We start from the raw sequence: 19,969 nt of genomic DNA on the forward strand, positions 1-19,969 counted from the left end.
ATAAATGTTACAGACTTAAGACTCAACAACTATGTGGACCACAGAAACAAGATTTTGCCGAGCAGAAAAAAAGGCACCAAAAAGACGTTAAAAGGATCACAAAAAAATATTGCTTTAACCACCCATTCTTTTGCATGTGAGACATTAGACTGCGAGTACATCATTTTAACATGTATCAAATGTATTGATAGACTGGACTATTGTCTACTCCATCAATGTGCTAATTTTACAAAATAACCAGTTAAAATATTTGAGATACAGTGCATGGCACCATGTATAACTGACACCTTAACAAGGTGCTCTTTGAGGATGTACTCCGGCATTGCTGTGCTTTGAGCTACATATAGTCAATAGGCGCAACATGACAATGCTAACGATATGACCATGTTTTAGATTACTAACAATTAGCAGTAAACATGAAGTATGAGGCCAATGGGAATGCATGCCATTTGTTTTGCATCTATTAAGTTATGAATCAAAGTATTCGACAAAGTAAAATGTTGACCTGATGATCGCGATAGATGAGTTAATGGGCCGTCAAAGTTATTACGGTTTATCCTGATGGTGGCATAATTCTGTTGTACCACATTTCAAAGCTATCCATCCAATAGTTGTTGAGACATCTCCATCAAACCACAAACCAAAACATATGCTGTCACTAAAGGAAAAGTCCAGTGATCATGAAAGTCATTAGTGTTCATCCCCTGGGGAGTATGAATAAATAGCCTGTATAAAATGGTATGGCAATCCATCTAACAGATTCAGGATTTAAGTCTGGATCAAAGTAGCTGGACCGACCACACAACATTGACTGTGGCCAATGTCGGTAGGCCGGTCCTGGTGTGATGTGTCTCTCTTTACCTTAACATTCAGCAGTACAACAAAAGTAAACATCTTTGACAATAGAATGTCCATATTAATTCCAATGTACTTACAATCAAAAAATGTACCATTTGTTTTACTGAAGAACCGATGCAAGATGGAGTGTGTGTTGAATGGTCAAAAAGGTGATTTCAATAGATCTTAACATGACAGGTTGTAAGGTGCAACAGGTTAATTCTCCTCACATTGCTGTCAATAGCAGAGGCAGAAAAATGCATGTTGGCACAATCCTTAATACGCAATTGTGTGTGAGTCTAATCCCATGTTAAAAAAGATTTTTTTTTAACCTTTATTTATACAGGTAAATCCCATTGAGACCGAAGACTCTTTTGCAAGGGAGACCTGTTTCCCTTTCCCACGTTACCATTCACACACACATTCATACACCGATAGCAGGCTAACTATCAAGATTCACACGAGGCAAGGTGGGTGAAGTGTCTTGCCCAAGGACACAACATGACACAACTATGACACAGGTGGCAGGGCGGGGATCGAACCTCCAACCCTTTGATCATCGGACGACCTGCTCTACCAACTGAGCCACAGTCGCCCCGAATTACAACAAGGTTCATGTCCACATAAAATACAAAGAAACAGCTACTGAAAAATACAGGATGCTTAAAACAGCTGGTATGTTTTTTTTAACCCAATTGTGCTTCAAATTATTAATCCAAACTGAGTTAGAGGTTTCTACGTAAACTGTCCACTGTTTTGACTCAGGAGCTCAAAGTGCTTATTTTAGAAGCTCTTTCTGCTTTAAAGCCATTGAGGCAGAGTCTGTCTTTAGAAGCAAGCCTCTGCTTTTTCTGATACATGAACAGATATGGTGAGCAGTTAAGATTGTGATCCCTAACAGCTGTTCCTGCATTAGATGGGATCAGAGTATTCCCCTGACGGAGAAGCACAACGGCGGCTCACATTCTCTAACAAGGGCGATTACACAGGTCGTAATGTAGTGCAACTGGCTTCAACATCATAAAGACTGCCTACCAACAAGTCAATATACGAGTTATATATATATTACTGTAGTCTATCACCTTATTATGAATTAATAAAAGGCCTGCTAGATCTGTCACTCTGATGCAATATAGCTTACAAGCTAATTACATTTCTCAAACAAACATTACTGTCAGCATGGTTTTAATATCCAATTTGAATATATTTGATTCAATGTACATGAATTCAGAAGAAATCCTTGTGGAATTACATTCATTGAAGGAGACCATGAAACAATAGAAACCTCCATAACACACCTCAGGCCAGATAGAAGCAGCAGGGACAACCTGAGCTGCGACCAACTGCACTAACAGGCAAGTGTGTCAGCAAGATGGGATTGGCAGAATGACAGTGTGTGTGTGTGTGTGTGTGTGTGTGTGTGTGTGTGTGTGTGTGTGCTGTAACTGAAAAAGCTTCACTATTCCTCTTTGTACACTACCTTAAATGGAGAGTACCATCCTCAACGCCAGAAACTTTTTAGTGAGCCAATATATAACCTGCAAAAAGTTTGTTCACTCATTCAAATCAATTCAGCAACAGATGGCTAGACTATATGGTTGAGAGAGGGGGAAATTGTTTGATAGTAATCCATTTATAATCCAGTGTTTTGTGTCTGATCTCTTCCCTGTAAACTAAAAATGTTGCTTTCACACTTTGAACTGAACTTCAGAACTTGCATCACAAGCATTTGGACTGTTTTCTGGAGTTTTACAAAAAAGTCCTTTGTGTGTTTGTGAGTGTAAAGTGTGTGTGTGTGTGTGTGTGTGTGTGTGTGTGTGTGTGTGTGTGTGTGTGTGTGTGTGTGTGTGTGTGTGTGTGTGTGTGTGTGTGTGTGCGTGTGTGTGTTTGTAAGCTACTTATTTATAGTTGGAGCCAATGTTGTGAGGCTCCATCCCTAGAGATCCCCAATTATCATGGAATTTAGAAAGCAATAGCTAAACCCAAACAGTCTAAAACAGTGCTAAGAATAGACTGACCTTAGACGTAATCTGTTCTACCAGCAGAAATGCAGTCATATCACTAGAAGACAGGGTAAAGAGCACACACAAAGACACAGAGGCTATTCAGGAATGCTTTTAGAGTGTTGAGAGTAGACACTGCCGTGTAGGCAGATGTCTCTGTAGTAATGGTGGAAACTATCATAAATTGTCGATATGACTGTATGTGCCAACACTCCAGGAGGTTCTGGAAATACAACACAGAGATAAATCACATCACACAATATTCCTGTCCTGAAAATGAGGGATTGGAATCAACTTGTCGAACAATTAAAAAAAAAACTTTTGAGTGCATGTTTGTGTAATGCTAATGAACCACAATGTCTGAATAAGTCAACACAGTGGGGCCCTGAGACTGGAGCTGGAGGTTAGTCTGAATATGAAGTTGGAATGGGATTTAGGTTCAAGGTCGAGGTTGCATGTCTGCGATCATCTCAACCTTCACACAGTCTCCACTGGTTTCAACAACATTCAACATAACATTTGTCTATGGGAATCAATTAAGGGGAGTTGTAAGATTTTAAAAGCTGACCTCCACTAGTCCAGTAACAAATCACTCAGACAGAAAGAGAGCTCAACAAAGTAGTGTGCACAGAAGACTGATGGGGGTGAAGGCACACAGTCATTGAGATTTAAAGAGGCTCACTCACGCATGTTTAGTGTGCTTGCCTCACGGCCACTGCACTTCCTATGCTACTGTAAACTCCAGACAGTGCTAGGCCTTTGATCCTTGAACAGCAGCAGGCAACGATTCAGGCTATAAAACCAAACTAGCTATACACGCACATACCTGTGTGCACACACTCAAATGTGTGCACGCACAAACACACACGCAAAATATTCCACTTTAATAATTTCTGAAAACAAAAGCCTATATATTACACTATGCCATTTCAAATGGGGACACGTTAACAGTCTTGGTTTTCAGGTCTGCTAGTAGCCCATTAAAGTAGCTTCATGATTCTCTTATTGTAAAATTCAACAGAATAGCCTATATTCTGCGTTCCATTGACATTGGAAGTCAGCACTGGGAGTGACGTCACATCTATGTTGACTGTGTTCCAGCAGCCGAAGAGGGAAATAACAAGAAAGCATGAACATTCTTCTTTAGCAATCCTGGCTACTCCGACTTGTCATTTTGCAATCTAAGAAGGACTACTTTGGCAGTGACTGTGGGATAAACAGTTTGTGTAAAAAAGCCAGGTAATTGAGCCAGGATAAAACGACGAATAAAACTAAACTAACAAATGTCTCACAGGTAAGCACAAACACCTTTCAAGAACAACATGACATCATAATCGCATAATGTATTAAAGAGAATTCAAAGTCAACCAAGTCCTGTCCCACCATCCCTCCTTTGCTCTTCATGTTGGTTCTATGAGCTGTTAATTTGTGAACTAGGGGCTCTTATAAAAACTCTATAAAAATGAGCATTTAACAGTTGCAATCAAGTATTCAAGAGGTGTTCGAACTGAATGCTGTTGAACCTTTCAGCTACCTCAATTTATACCCTTACATTTTATTATTTTTTTATTTTTTTACTTTTTATTTAAGTGATGCGGTACATGACAAAACAGTGCGAGACATGACAAAAACACCATTGTTTGTGGGACAAGACTACATGAACACGTTTGGAACACGACAAGCTGTTGGAGACAAGACAACAACAACAACAACAAAAAAATACAAGTAATACAAATAAATAAATAATAATATATATTATATATATATACGATAAACAAATAGGAACAAAAAAAATAAAAAAATAAAAACTAAAACTAAAAATTAAATAAATAAAAATATATATATACATATGAATACAGAAATAGACTAGTAGTAGCTCATGTCATATTGAAATAGTGGATCTGAGTGTGTTTGTGTGGGTGTTTGTTGGGAGGGAAAAGTACTGAGGCTAACTTCTGTGGGTGGTTGTACAGGTAGAGTTTGGCAGAGTAATTGAGAATAAAATCAGAATTTAAAGTAAATAACTGGATAGTACGTCTCTTCCTCCCCTGCTTACATTTTCACATGACTTGGCTTTTAAAAACAAACCTCAAGGCACCCCCCGAAAGACATAATTTCATAACCCAGTGTGAAAACAAGGGTCACTGGTTAAGCAACTGTTCTATACCAAATGCCATGAAATGCCATGTGTTTGACTGACAGGCCTCTTTCCTGGCAGCAAGTTCCTGGTGCTACCTGCCCCTGACACAGCTCCTAAGGTCATGCCAAACCCTGCTCTTTAAATGTCTCATAAACTGCAGTCCATAAATAAGTCTGCAGTCTAAATATTTATTCAAGATACAAACAAATAATTGACCATTCATTCCATGCATACATTTTATTGATATTGAAACATTATTTTATGTTAATATAGGATTTCACATTCATTGCATTGTCTAGTTCTCTATTATTTGTAAACTGGTGGTTGCCTAAAATGATGTGTTAAGTGATGTTTCCTTGTTAGTGTGAACAGGCTCCGAGGTGATGGAAGGGACAGATGAACAGCCCAGAGAAACACCCAATAGGTCAGGCCTTTACGACCACTAGTTCATAGATGAGAAGCAGACCTGCTGTGGCCAGAAGTCCCTCTCTCTCAGGCCTGCAGCCCTGACCTCCCCAGGGGGGGGGGGGGCTTCATTACGGACCATATAACTTTTGAAGTTGTGAGTCAAAAGAGAGCGCAGGTATGTAGGGCAATAAATTGTGACTTTAAATACAAACGCAAAAAGTGAAAGAGTGCATGACCCCTGACACAGAGATGAATACTTCTGAGCAGTTATGTGTTCTGTTTTTCTCCCCTTGGATGGATACCTGTCAGCCATAACTTATCGCTTACCATCATTAGACTCAATAAGAATGAGAATTAAAGGGCTTCTTTGAAGTTTTTTTTTACTTGTGTCAACAAATCCTTACCAATGATTCAGTGCAACAAAGTAAAACCAAACCACTAATTAATTGTGACATTTTAAATGATAGGGAAGACTTTCTTTAAGGCTTTGTCATCAGAGCAAATATCTTAACCATTGCTTCGGTCAATGTGAGTCAATATGAGATCTGTAACGAGTACAGCACAAACCTATTTAAGTGCAAGACATTTCTTGGAATAGGCAGAGAGGTTGTAGATAGTTCTGCAATGGTGGGTTTGCATGCAATTGTTCTTAAAAGCATTTAGGAGCACATACCAAGCAGAGCCTGCTATTCTAAGAGTTTATAGCTCCCTCTCATGTCCAGTGGGTGAGTGACATAGAGAAGCAGGGAGAGGGTGTTTCTCCATTGCATCTCGGGCCAGGGACAGCTGACTGGTTGGGATCTAATTGCTCTCAAGTGAGGTCAGCAGGAGGCATTTATCTAAGCAGACTGCACAGCGACAGTGGAAGATGCACAGAGTCAGCCTGCCAGAGACAGGGAGACATCCATGGGAATTGACAGAAGCTCCAACCTCTTGCTTAGTTTTACTGTACTGGGCTTGGTTTACAACTGAGACTACAGCTTTAGAGCCACAAGAGTCTTCAAATCAAAAATCTTGCTGAAAGGGAATACACATCTGACAACTCCTGTCATCACTCAGACCACATGTAAGTCATTAAACTACTTTTTTTCTTTTTTCGCAGAATAGTTATTGGAAAAGACGTACTGCATGTATGCTGATATAGAGGAGATTAGAGACTTGTAATCCCACAGCACTGATGCAATATTTCCCTGTTCTGGGTTCATGACGAGACATACGCCTGTCGAACACCACAAAAATCTGAATTTACTGCATTACTGCATAATCCATATTCTTACGCGCACCGAAAAACAGAAGCTTTGTCAAAGTTTTTTGAAGATTTACTTAAACAAGAGACTTGTTGTACTTATATGATTGTATGTGTGAAGCAATTTTTCTGCGGCTGCATTGGCTAGAATTAAACACGTCTACATTTTTTCTTATAGTGACATCCTGCATAACAATTCCCAAACTGGATTATGACGTCTGTTGTTCGACTATGGTTTCAAGAGGATGGAGCGGTCAACGCACACGGTCGCTGAGGACTAAAGAGAGGCATCATCTCATAATACTGTCACCTGTCTTCTTCTTCTTCTTCACACCGCTCTCAAGTTTCCACCAATCAAGAGCAGCATCGCAAAGTCTCCTCAACAACCAGCCGGTCACAACCCCTGGGCATCCCCACTGCGGGATCAGGGATCCGGAAGTCACAACAACATAAGGGTCACCAGGCAGAGGTCAAGGGGGGTCGCTGGGCTAAGGGAGAGCGCGCAGATCTCTATCTCAATTTCAGTATGTTGTTCATTGATCCCCACTGCATTGTATTATAATGCGCAAATGGATGCTGACATGGAACCTTCAAAATCTCTTCTCGGGACTTTACCTGCATGCCATATTCCTGTTCGGCAGTGTGTGCCTAGTGTACAGTGACTGTACGCCACAGCAACTCGCCGCTATCATGAACTGCTCTAGGCACGAGCGCCACACCAGGAACTATGACTACATGGAGGGAGGAGATGTGCGCATCCGACAGCTGTTCAGCCGCACGCAATGGTTCTTAACAATTGATGACTATGGCAACATCAATGGGACTCAGGATGCCACCAACTGCTACAGTAAGGAGTACTCTTTTTGTCTAATTATAATAAACAAATCACAAATAAATAATCAAAAAACTCCACTAAGGTATTCAGTACTTACAATGTATTAATACTTTTTCCAAGTACTCTAATGAGGCTGCGATCTTATTCCCAGAACCGAAATTTAGAAATTGTGCCATGCATGAGTTTAGTTGTGAGATCTTTCCACTGAGTCAGTAAAGTACCTTTGGCCTGCCAAGGTGACAGTAGCATGTGGGAGGTGTTATTGTACAGAATTCTCCACAATGTAATCACACTGTTAATGGGTCATGTGTCTCTGTTAGAGCAGCCAAAGTGACAGAGGTAAAATGAAGCAGGTGGGGGCCTTGGCTTATTAAACCATAACACCATCTAAACACAGGCAGTAATGAAGTAAACCGAAGGGTCTTGGAGACTGATGTGTTCCAGGTCCTTGGGACCTCGGACTCACACCAGCACAGACTCACAGTTGTTTAGCCTGATTTACTCTCCCACAAATTGACAGTGTCAGCATGAGATCTTGGGGCAAATAATTGCCATCAATATTAGAAATAGAAAAATGTATGATATTCACCTTCTGATGAATGACAATGCACACAGAAATACCATACTTTGTCTAATCCAAAATTATTAATACAATTTGTAATGATGGCAATATTTTTGTAATGTTTTCAAGTTCATGTTCTCAAATAGAAGTGGATTTTTTGATCATGATGAGGATATTTCACGTAGTAATCATTTCCTTGTATCTGACAATGTGGTTGTTGCTTAAAATGTTGGTTTGACAGGGAAATGACTCAAAGTGGATCAAAAAGATGTTTGTGCAACAATTGGCAATGGAAGACTGAACAATTGATACACCCATATGTGGCTGGCAATCGCACGCTAAAAGCACATAGATATTTAACCAATATGCCTTTGAAGAGACTAACGTGGGGCAGATACATTTGCAATAAATCAGTGAGTCATGTTTTGGCTGCAGGGACCAAGAATGCCTGGAAAGCTGATTGCATAAAAGCTTTTTTTATACAGAGAGAGAAAACAAAAAAGGAGAAACCAAAATGAGAAACATGGAGCTGAATTGCTTTTGGCCTCCACATTCTGTGTGCCTCTTCAAAAATAAAGGCTTACTCCCAGTGAACTCTTCTCTTGTGCCACACGTGTTTAAATGTCTGCAGTGCTGATTTAGTTATTTATTTGAAGGGTTGTATCTGCATTGTAAAGAGGACTAAACAGCATAGAAAAAACTGTTGTGCTGTAGAGATGTTTCTTAAAAAATATTATGTGTGCGTCCTGGTCAGGGGTATTGCAATAATTTCAAGTACAATTTGGATCTGAATGTGTAAACAAATCCTTAATATTAAACAAACCCATGTTATATATCATATAACAGATAGATATACACCTAGCGAAATAGTATATGTTAATTACTTAAACATGTAGGTCTGTGTTTAGGTGAAAGAGCTTGGCATAGCGTATTTGATAAACCAACATTTGATGATCATTAAAAAGTTGTATTTAGCCACAGTAAAAATCAATAAACAAAGAGTTGATAGTTGATAGTAGCATGTTTTAGCCTATTCTCTACTAAATCACTCAGCAGATCAGCAGTTTGCGGCTTAAAAGACTTGGTGTCAGGTGCAGCTAAATATAAATTATTGAAAGACTGAATGTGTCCCATTGTTTACCCGCTATTAAATTCACTGTAGTTTGATTAATGCAAGAAAGCAATAAAGATAGTATGATAAAAGAATATGGAGTACTTTGTGGTTTCTGTTTCTGTTCAGAAAAAGCAGGATTAGGGATTACCCACAAATTAGTTTACTTAGCCAGGGGCTGGACCAGTGAGTGATAACAAATCTGTTCAAGATTGGGACAGTCTGCGGGGCTACCTGCGTCAGAGCCAAAACTTTAACAATATGTGCGTGTGGAAATGTGTTCAATCTTTCCAAGGTACACCAAACAACTGTAGCTGTAACATGTAATATTATGGGAAGAGTACTTCCATGCTTCCATTAAAGAGGTTAAAACAGAGTGTGTCTTATTGCTGTACAGATTATAAAACCCACTGAGGCAAATTGCGACATGTGATATTGGGCCATAAAAATACAATTCATTTGATTTGATTTAAGGGTTTCCGATTTAAACTGTAGCTTCATCAGTGTTAAATTAAAGTTAAGATCACCTTTAAGTCATAATAAATACATTCAAATAGGAGACTAGAAAAGCAGGGTTAAATACAGAAGAGCACACAGTCAAAGGCCAGTAATATTAAGTCAAATAGCAAGTCCAAGCCAAGATCAAACAACGTTCCAAGATTGGGAGACCAGTACCATCTGTTAGTGATCAAATTGTAAAATGCTGCACGCTCAATGTCAGTCTGATGAGCTTTAATAGAGTTTCTATGCCTGTCAAATGAAAGAATTTCTGCAAAACGTTAAAATGTACATCAAAGTTGTTCTATTACCTACAATCTCTGTTCTGGGCCCAGCTAGTGCCTTAAAAAGCATAGCTTTGTGTTAATATCAGTTTTTAGAGATATTTAGGACTAATGTTTTTGCTGAATAAGTTATTAGCTCCTTTTTGAAACACCAAACTGTCATCACTGCTGCAAATATTGTTAACATAAGCAATTTCTACTGAAGCATCAAGTCTTAAGACATTACATTTCAATGAAAAGACTTTTAATATTGCCTTCAACAAAGTATTTTAACTAAAATTATTCCTCCGTGTAAATGCCCAGTAATATTGCAAAAAGTACCCCCTGTTTGTCCTGAAATTGCATAATGAAATAATTTTAAAAAATAACACACCAAAACAGTTAAGTGTTTAACTCCCACGGATTTGAAGAGCAGGCCTAAAATGTAGCGTGCAAAGCGCATGCAAGGCGGTAGTTTTCTCAATCCCAGGAGAGGGAGGCCTAATCTGTCTCCCATATGGGCTATAGCATAGGTTGTGGTTTGTGTAACGGCCACCCAGGACAGTTAACAAGGCTTGAATAAAGCCAGAGAGACCACAGACTGATTAATCACAGGAACTTCCATCCCGTCTGTTAATGAAGATGAATGTTGAGCGCAGAGTGGAGCTGGATGTCAATAGTATCTTATCTGTCCTGTGTTATGTCTCATTTTTCTAACTGTGTGAACGTCTGGCAGGTATCCTGGAGATCAGGACAGTGTCTGAGGGGGGAATACTGGCTATCAAAGGCGTGAAGAGTCAGTATTATATCTCTATGAACAGGACTGGACATCTGACAGGCAAGGTAATATTGCCTCAGTTATAAATGTCAAAGTTTTGAGCAAAAAACAGAACAATTATTGCAAAAAATTATTTTGTATAATGAAGATCAAGAACTGCAAATGAAGACAAATACTGGCAACAGCAGATTGTATTTTATTAATACTGTGATGTTTGTCTTATTCTTCACAGAGGATCTACAATGAAAACTGCAACTTCAAGGAGGTTTTCTTAGAAAACTACTTCAATGCTTACTCCTCTGCAAAGTGGACTAAAAATGGCAAAGCAATGTTCATAGCCCTGTCCCAGAAGGGAAGGCCAATGCGAGGGAAGAAAACCAGGAGGGAGCACATAGCATCTCACTTCATCCCTATGAAGTGCAAGGAGGAGGAGAGGAGGGCAGACTGAGGAAACATAAGGATTAATGAGTCAAAAAATGGTGTACGATTTTGATCACATATTATATATGTAAACAGACACATAAAGTATAAGCTCATTATCAACATCACGCTCCATTCTCCTCCATTTGTAGACTTTGTTATTTAATATGGTATAATTACCATGAGATAAAGCAACAGATATCATAGGGGCACATTAAACTATTCCAAACATCCTAAAATAAGATGCTGAAAGAAGAAAATAGTGAAATATTTTAAATAGCTTTGAGTGGTACACAAACTGTAGAACAACTAAAGTCTAACCAATGTTATTGTTATTTTGAGTTAAATATTATATTTCAGTTAAGTGTTTTCTTATAAAAACAAAACAAAATGTATTACGCACAGTCGGAACTGTATCCTTTTCCAAAGATGATCTACACCCAGCTGGATGAGGAAACCCGTACGATCAACGGAAAAATCCAGTGATAGAGATTTGACTTGACCATAATGTGCTGAAGCAAGCTGGACTTGTCTTTTTTTATAAATGGTTAACATGCTCAGAGCACACAAAACAGATGCGAAATGAATTACAATAACACATTCAGTAAATTTAAGAGAACGCAGGAGGATCTATTTAAGTATTGAGCTGTTTTGATCTGTCTATCCTTCCTACATTGAAGCTCTGGTCAAATACTTTGTAGCTGTTCACTGATTTCCCTCTTCATTTTCCAGGTTGTGATTTTGAAATGCTGAAATATTCTGCTGCTGCTGAAAAGATATCCAGATTAAAATTACAAAGTGAACAACATAATAAATGTGTATGTCATGCGATCCCTTTAGCAAATAATTCTGTATAAAAGTTCACATATTTATAAATAATGAGATTTTCTTTTGTATTTTTGTTATGACATTTCCATTTTTTTGTTATTATGACCAAGACAAAATATGAACCAGGAGGCCTTTTTTTACCACACCAAATACTTAAAGGTGCTGTAAGCGGAATGGTTCTTTTAGCTAACTTCCTGTCAGTTACTGCAGTTAGCAGTCCCCTCGCTCGTCCCTACGTCACCACATTAATGCACTGCGGTCTTCAAGCAGCGAGTTATCTAGCATCATATCAGATCCATAAGTGTGATAAAACATGATAAAAACCATCAAAACAGACATTGGGAAGGATTTTTACCTGCTCCGCCATTGTAGGCGCATAAACATTCACCCATCTACTGCTCTGGCGTGCACCGGCAGTGAGACCATGAGTGAGACGGGTATCGGTTTGTAGCCTTCTCTCTTGTGATTAGATAAACATTTCGGGATCCTCCAATAAGTTTATTTGCCGATTACATGCAGAGCAGCTGACTGAGAGATCGGCTTTATGAACACGCACATTATGTAAGTGATCACTGTATGAATAAAGAGCGATTTACCACTTGTATTAACATAAATAAACCGCTTACTTCACCTTTAATCTCAGATGCCAACTTTTTCTGCATGAGCTCACTGCAATAGCCCCAACACTGGTGATGCCGTTACAGTGTCTTGCATTCATGGTTGTAAGTTATTTGTTTTATTTAAATAAAACAGATTAGTTATGTGAAAGGGTTCCTTTTCCTTACAGTGTGCATTGATTTTGATCATTCAATGTTGAAGTAAAGTATTAAATATGCATCCAAATCCAATAGAAAAGAAAGCAACACAGCTTCTTCTGAATAATCTTTCCAACATTCACAAGCACTCATGGTTTGATCGGACAGTTTTTGAGAAACATATCTGTCAGTTTTTTTCTGGCTTATGTTCCTTTCGTAAACAGCCACTGTGCACGTCAGCGAGCCATTATTTCACACCAGAAACCTTATATACATATTTAAGAAATTGTGATTCTTCGTGAATTTGGCACTAACAACTTTTTCAGATTATGCCTTCTCAATGCACGCGAACCATGCCTCTATTCTGCCACATATGAAACTATGACGCTGGAGAGCGATCTCTTAAGTAAGAAGAAGAATTATATTCTGTTGACACTGTAATTAAACATTACACATCCTCAATAACTCAATTACATTTTAATTGAGAAATAAACTTGTTTTTTTACAATTTGCAATGCGGACCATTACAAAGAAAGATCAACTTTTTAAAGATCTGCTTCCTCTAGTGATTTGGACTCATTATGGTTAATGGGTACAATATGTTTGATCTGTAATTTGCTGTGATTTTGATCTTATTAGAAAATGAGGTTAATTTAACCTAATCTTTGAATATCATTTAATAAAATTTGGGTAATTCAGCCTCCAACGTATTACACATTAAGCAAATACAGGGCTTTAAACTCTGATATTACCATAGTCCCCTGGAGATATTAAGCAGCGCGTTCCTCAGCTCTTTAGCTGATTTAATGACAAGATAATCAAATCTGTTGATGTCTTCTAAAGAAAGATTGAATACACATTGCAAGAAACACTTGGGAAAACTCTGGTGTCCTTAGAGAATCCTTGACACATGATTTAGATTAATACATTCGCTCAATCTGATAAGGGAGGCTGAGATGTAGTAATACAACTCAAGGATATATCTATTCATTTATGATGGAAGATAAAAAATATATTCAAATGGCCAAGTGTCACATTAATCCCCCCTTAGTTTATATCGTATTAAGTTTGAGTGGAGTCTTGTCAGTGCAGAAGAATATTGCAGACATATTGGCATAGTGCCTGCAACATATGCTCATTTCTCATACATATATCAACCAGAGCGTGCAGTCACACACACACACACACTGCCTCACATAGTGTGAGCGTTACCTTTTGCCTGGGTTCACATCTGGCTTGGAGAACCCCTGTCAGATAAAGACAGTCAAATTGAGAGAGCCAACCCCTGAAATATGTTTGACCCAAACAACATCTGAGCAAGGTGAAGGCTTCTGCCAAGTCACGCAAAGTTAGTCTTAGCAGATAATTTGTAACATGCTCAAAATGTAAACACATTTCAGACTCAAGGCTGTGTATTCCCAGCAGGACGAGGAGTGGCTGAAGCCAGCGCGAATGAGAGAGAACTGTCGTAGACACAAAACTGCAGACTTCCAAGAGAAAAAGACGCAACACAGACAGGACAGACGCATAAATTATACCTACAAGGTGTTCCAAGACCTTTTGAATTTTGTTTAATAAATCGCTCCCGAAATCACAAATCTTTGTAATACTTGGAGTATTAAAATAACATCACAAACCCGACTGTACTATTGCCAGCAATGACATCGAGTTTCTTTACAGTAAAACATTTTACATGCATTGCATGTCTAAATAGCTTTTTGTTTTTATGAATTGCATAATTATAATTGTTTAACAGAGTCCGTGTTTTGGTTAATAATAATGGAATCAAAAAGTATTTCTTAACTCAGTGCACATCAATTGTTACTGTTGTGGTTTTAAAGGAAAAGTGGGTTTAAAGGAAAAGGGCAATTTAACAAATAACTAGATCAGTTAAGAGTTTTGGTTGCATGTGCAAACTTAAAAACAATCAGCTTAAGAGCTACTGTACAGTTGGATTGACATCCTGGGATGAATAATAGAATGGTGATTAATGATGATGAATTTAGAACAGAAGTAATATATTGCATTTGTGTGGAAGCATGAAGACAGAAAACCACATGTGTCCCTTATGTCAAACAGCATGTGCAGACAAGGGCAACGTCTTCAGAGAGATGGAAGAAAGTCTGACACTGGCTGTGAAGAGCTCTGTAGGATAGAATGGAGAGAGAGAAAAAGAGGGAGGAAGATAAATGAAGGCAAGTGAAGATAAACAGGGAGAGAGGCTGGGGAGTCTCGTGCGATGTCGAGAGGTGGTCTTTGGGGCAGCGGGAAAAAAGGGGGAGGCACCTTGGGGGGAGACGCAGCTGAACTTGATACATTTCAGGGCCGTAAACCTCTATTTCCCCAGAGGAACTCTGTGGTTATTCAATGTGGGGAATTCTGTTTTTGCAGACCTAAGTAAGGAAACCCCAGAACACCAGATCATTGTGAGAGAGGGTCGGGACCTCCAGTAATTCCCTGCAACATTGACATTGAATAAAATCCACACAGAGATAATAAGACTTGAAATGACTCCTCACCTATTCAGTCACAACCAAGTCCCCCACGATATTGAGGTTAAAAAAAATTACTACCACTGCTTGTTTTCAAAGGCCATTTTAAATATGGCACATTAGAACACTATTTAGAACCACCAACACATAAAAGGCCTAATTACAACACTACAGGAGTAAATAATAATGTTTAAAAGTCAAACTTATACTTGATTAGTATACAAATGTAATACATATTTTTACCACTATGTCTTATAGAGATGGTTTTCGAGTCTACATATTTTCTTTCTACAAAAGTTACTCAAACGTCAGTAAACGTGAGTGTAAGAGCCAATTTGTGCTCTGGTATAAAATAGGAACTAATCTTTGGTTCCACAGTTGCTACCTAGACATAGAAACAGCTTCTGACCACACACAACCCAAGTTACATCAGGGTCTATGTTTGTATGTTGGTTTTAGAGTTTGTAGCTAAATAAAGTGAAAATAAACTAGACAAATGCTTAAAACTGCAAGAAAGACTCAGACTTTCACCAATAAGGAAGGGACAAAGGTGAATCAAAAAGTATATCTGCGGCACAGCATCTCAGGGCTTAAAGCTTGGGCTTGGCCTCTATAGTGAGTAAACATCACAATATGTCAGTCAAAAAAGAGACAAATGTTTTACAAAGAAACAGATAGAAATATATTCATGAAATTAAAACTTTCTCAAGCTCAGTGTACATTTAATACTTGTTTTGCTTTACACATCATCTCATATATTCTTGTTGATGTGTTAATAAAGGCAAACTAAATGTCAACATAAAATGCTTGTGTGCAAAAAAGAATCTTGCATCTCAAAACTAGCTTGTACACATCTCCTTGGAAATTAAAGTAAGTAAAAAGTAAAAAATGTAGTAAAAAATGTTTTATCCCCACCGACCATAACGAAATAGTCACAGAAGTGGGACAGCTTGACGCACCAAGTATGAATAGTATGTATGCATAATGGCAATATACACAAGTGCAAAAACTAACTTTGAGCATATCCTTCACCATGAGCAAGGTTCCTCTCTTTATATTCAGCTCCAGTGGCTGTAGTGAGCCAAATAAGTTATTTAATAAGGAAATAGTATGTGTGGTATGTCACGGTCACCCAGGGCTTGGAAACTACAATGCCAATGCCAAAGTTAGGGAAGGACTTGTGGTGTAAAGAGTTAGCGAGGCAGCGGAAGAAGACCGCCGTGTGAATGCGGTAGGGCTTGCCTTTCAGGGTCAGTTGTATCAGTGGGACCATGCTCTTGAGCGACCGCTGTCCTGGAAGGAAGGAACTCTTGGAGACAGAGCAAGATAAATTGACTTCCTCATGTGTGCTGTCGCCGACCTTTTGCCAACCCCAAACAATTTAAAGATCTGGGGTTAAGGAGGAAGACCCATCTTGCAAGCAGTGTAGTGTGACCCTTTGCACACTGAATCACATCTTGACTGGCTGTCCAAAGTCATTGGCAGAAGGGCGATACACGTGGTGGCATGATAAGGTTCTGACAGAAGCTGCCTTATGGGTGGAACAGCAGAGGGTCAAAGCCAACAAGAACCAGGCACCTTCACCCAAAGCCATCAGTTTATTTAGAGAAGACAGCTAGGCTTCTAGGGCAAGTGCAATGGCCAAGAACCTGCGTTCCATTCTGCAGTGTGCTACGGACTGGGAAATGCCAGTGTACTTTAAAAGGAAACTTGTCTTCTCGCAAGACAGTAACCTCCCTCCGCCGAGACATGGTTTTACCATCCAGGAGCAAAAAAAAACATCATAGTAGCCAAACTTAATGTGCAGAAGAGAGGCTATCCATGTCTCACCCACTGAAAAAGCAAAGTATCAGGACTTGATCAACGAGGCTCTAATAGATGGCATTCAACTATTTTCCCCATTGAAGTCGGTTGCTGTGGTTTCCCAGCAAGATTGGTGAACGATTTCCTCCAGAAGGCCAGCCTGGAGTCTAAACACCTGAAGAAAGCCACCAGGGAGATAGCTTTGGTAGGCCCACTTAGGCGAGGTGTACAGGTTAAGGGGCAAAACACCAGGGACCTTAAAACACCTGCTGATGATGCAGAGGGGTTTCCAGCAATGTGGATGATCCAACGAATGCAATCATGAGAAGAAACCTCCAACCATTTTGTGTAGTTCCTGCAGTGTAGCAAAGCATCTTTGATGTTTATTTCTCGCCTAGGGCTCCCTCTGAAAATCGATGACACGCATCATCAGTCGGAAAACCCACAGTCGACGCAGATTGTATTACAATACACTGACATAATGATGCTAGGCCAGTAGGTGGCGATACTGTGTCAGGTCAAACAATATAGAATAACATTGGCCCTCATGTACTAACAGTGCATATGCACAGATTTGTGCTTAAACGGTGCGTACAGACGTTTCACGCACAAATCGGTGATTTATCAATATTTTCGTACCTGAATTTCTTTGTATTCTGAGAACAAATTTAGAACTTCCTCCGACCATGCTTACGCACAAATTATACATGTTTGACTGTCTTAGAAAATGTAAATATACACTTTTAGAACTAAATACATAGCATTTTAAACCACATTCATTCAAAAAAAGGCTTATAGAATATGTTTTCAACTAGTACTTAAATAATGCATTGACCGAATGTATTGAATAACTATGATATTGGTGCAATTTCATCTTCATAAATTATTGTATTTGTCATAATTAAAATATTCAAATAAAAGCTGAGTTCCCAGTCCTCAATTGCATTGCAGCATTATGAGAATGTCCACATTCAAATATAACGGTTTAGTTAAGTTTTTTCATTGTTTGCATTGCTATTTTCTTTCAAATAAAATGTGTAGGGGAGAACGGGGTAAGTAGGCACACTTTTTACTCTAGTGAGAATTGCTCATCACCAAAACATCTGTCAATAGCCATTCCTACATTAAATTGAAGCTTAAGGTGTTGGCTAGAAATGTGTGTCTCTCTTTTTTTCCAACTTATTGTAATGAAGAAGTAATTTACCATCAAAGACACTCTGACACATTGTGACAAACAACCCCATCAAGGGGTCGGTTGTCACACACTATGGGGTTGTTTGTCACAATGTTATCTTAATGGGAAAAATCTTAAAAAGAAGGCAAGGAGGCAGAACCAAATTTGAATGTTTAATTGCATTGTCAAGTTCACAAATAGGCCTACATAACGTTCTGTAGCCTTGGCAGCTGGTCTAGTTTGGGATGCACTGGGTTGTTTTGATTTTGTTGCCCTTTTTTCTTTTGCTTGCAAGCTGCCTTTTCCTGCTCTATTCTTTCCTTCTCTGGGGTGTCAGTGAGGATACAGCTTGACAATTTATTTCATTATTGGGTTCCTTTTCTGGCTGCAGCCTTGAGATAACATGTGACAACCAACCCCCCAAAAAATTTGACGACCAACCCCAACTTGAATTTCTTGCTAGCATTAAGGCCAACAACCATCTGACAACTAATTAGCTTGCTAACCACAATCTAAACTATAGTTTACCCTGCACACTTTCTGAGGGTAACAAGTGTTTTGTTATAAACCCATTGTGTAAAAGCCTAGAAGAAAAATACTGAGAAGCAAAATATTTTGAATTTGACATGAAAAACACAAAACATCCTCTCACCTGAAATGCAGCAGTCTAACTCCAAGGAAGTCTATGTATGTGACCTCTGATCCCAATTCTGGACCTTTTTTATATCAACATTTCAGAGCTAGCGCGCTCTGGTGGCGAGATATAACGAATGTGACATCCAACCCATGTGACAAATTACCTCGTTCTCCCCTACTTATTTATTTATGGTTGTTCATTATAAAAATAAAAAAGCAATTGAAAAGTTTAATCTTATAATTAAAGCTAGGGTGGGTAACTTTTTAACTGGCTGTTGGGACTGTCCATTCACTTTGGCACCAACGTTGTTGGTGTGTAGAGCGTGTCAGGGAGGGACCAAAGAAAACACAAGTGGAGCGGTTGAGGTATTTGGATTTGAATCTCTATCCCAGATGCTATTTTCTCCAAAATCATATACCCCAGCTTTAAGTGAGTCCTTGCTGGAATTCATCACTTTCTCCCTCATGTCTTGGCAAATTGCTATGGATCGACTTCTGTCAAATTATTCCAACATTTCTTTTTGGAGCAACACATTAATATTCAAATTATTTATTAGCCAGCCTATTTTAATTTATTCACGCTCCCTATACGCAGGGTACGCAGAGTGCGTAGGGCACCAAGTTCCTGGGGGGCCCCCAAAAAAAATTATTTATAATTTTTTTTTTTTTTTTTTATGAAAAAGGAAAAATATATCATCCGGGGGCCCCCCAACATTGGGGTTTTTAAAAAAAAAATCATGATGATCATTACATTACAAAAAATATATAAATTAGTTATGAACAGGCCCATTGTTGTTTTGTCTTAATTGTGCAACCTATCCAGGGGTGGATTACTGCACAGGCATACCAGGCACAGGCCCAGGGGCCCAAGGGCTCAGGGGGGCCCTTAGCCAGAGATACTGATAGTAACTTTTCATGTTGCATAGTCAAAGAGCTCTGTCACTGATGTCAATAACAGGGTCAATAACAGGGTCCAAAAAGGAATAGCCTAAATATAAGTATACTCATCAGAATGTAACAAGATAGAGATCATCATGGGCCCCTCAACTAGTAGGAGAGAAATACAAAGGCAAGTTAAAAACAACAGCATTACTAGCTCTGTGTAAGGGGCTCCATGAGGGGCCTTGAAGGCCCCCTCACACATACACAAATAAGCTTTCTATGTGTGAATTCTAAATTG

The 19,969-nt window shown here is 38.9% G+C and overlaps 1 protein-coding gene across 1 annotated transcript; it reads left to right on the forward strand.

The window, feature by feature from the left end:
- The first annotated feature begins 6,312 nt into the window (after positions 1-6,312).
- On the forward strand, positions 6,313-11,296 carry fgf7 (fibroblast growth factor 7). Its single transcript, XM_080035707.1, has 4 exons — positions 6,313-6,454; positions 6,813-7,481; positions 10,640-10,746; positions 10,914-11,296. Exons 2-4 carry the CDS (start codon positions 7,196-7,198, stop codon positions 11,127-11,129), a joined length of 609 nt encoding a protein of 202 aa, XP_079891833.1. The 5' UTR covers positions 6,313-6,454; positions 6,813-7,195; the 3' UTR covers positions 11,130-11,296.
- Positions 11,297-19,969: the final 8,673 nt, after the last annotated feature.

This window comes from Ammodytes marinus (assembly GCF_949987685.1).
Source record: "Ammodytes marinus genome assembly, chromosome: 1".
NCBI classification, from domain to species: domain Eukaryota; kingdom Metazoa; phylum Chordata; class Actinopteri; order Uranoscopiformes; family Ammodytidae; genus Ammodytes; species Ammodytes marinus.

What these genes read in the sequence shown, in the direction of transcription:
- fgf7 (XM_080035707.1), top strand. Translation starts at nt 7,196, where the DNA reads ATGCGCAAATGGATGCTGACATGGAACCTTCAAAATCTCTTCTCGGGA. An exon ending in GGATGCCACCAACTGCTACA is followed by an intron (nt 7,482 to 10,639) that starts GTAAGGAGTACT and finishes AACGTCTGGCAG; the next exon opens with GTATCCTGGAGATCAGGACA. An exon ending in CTGGACATCTGACAGGCAAG is followed by an intron (nt 10,747 to 10,913) that starts GTAATATTGCCT and finishes TATTCTTCACAG; the next exon opens with AGGATCTACAATGAAAACTG.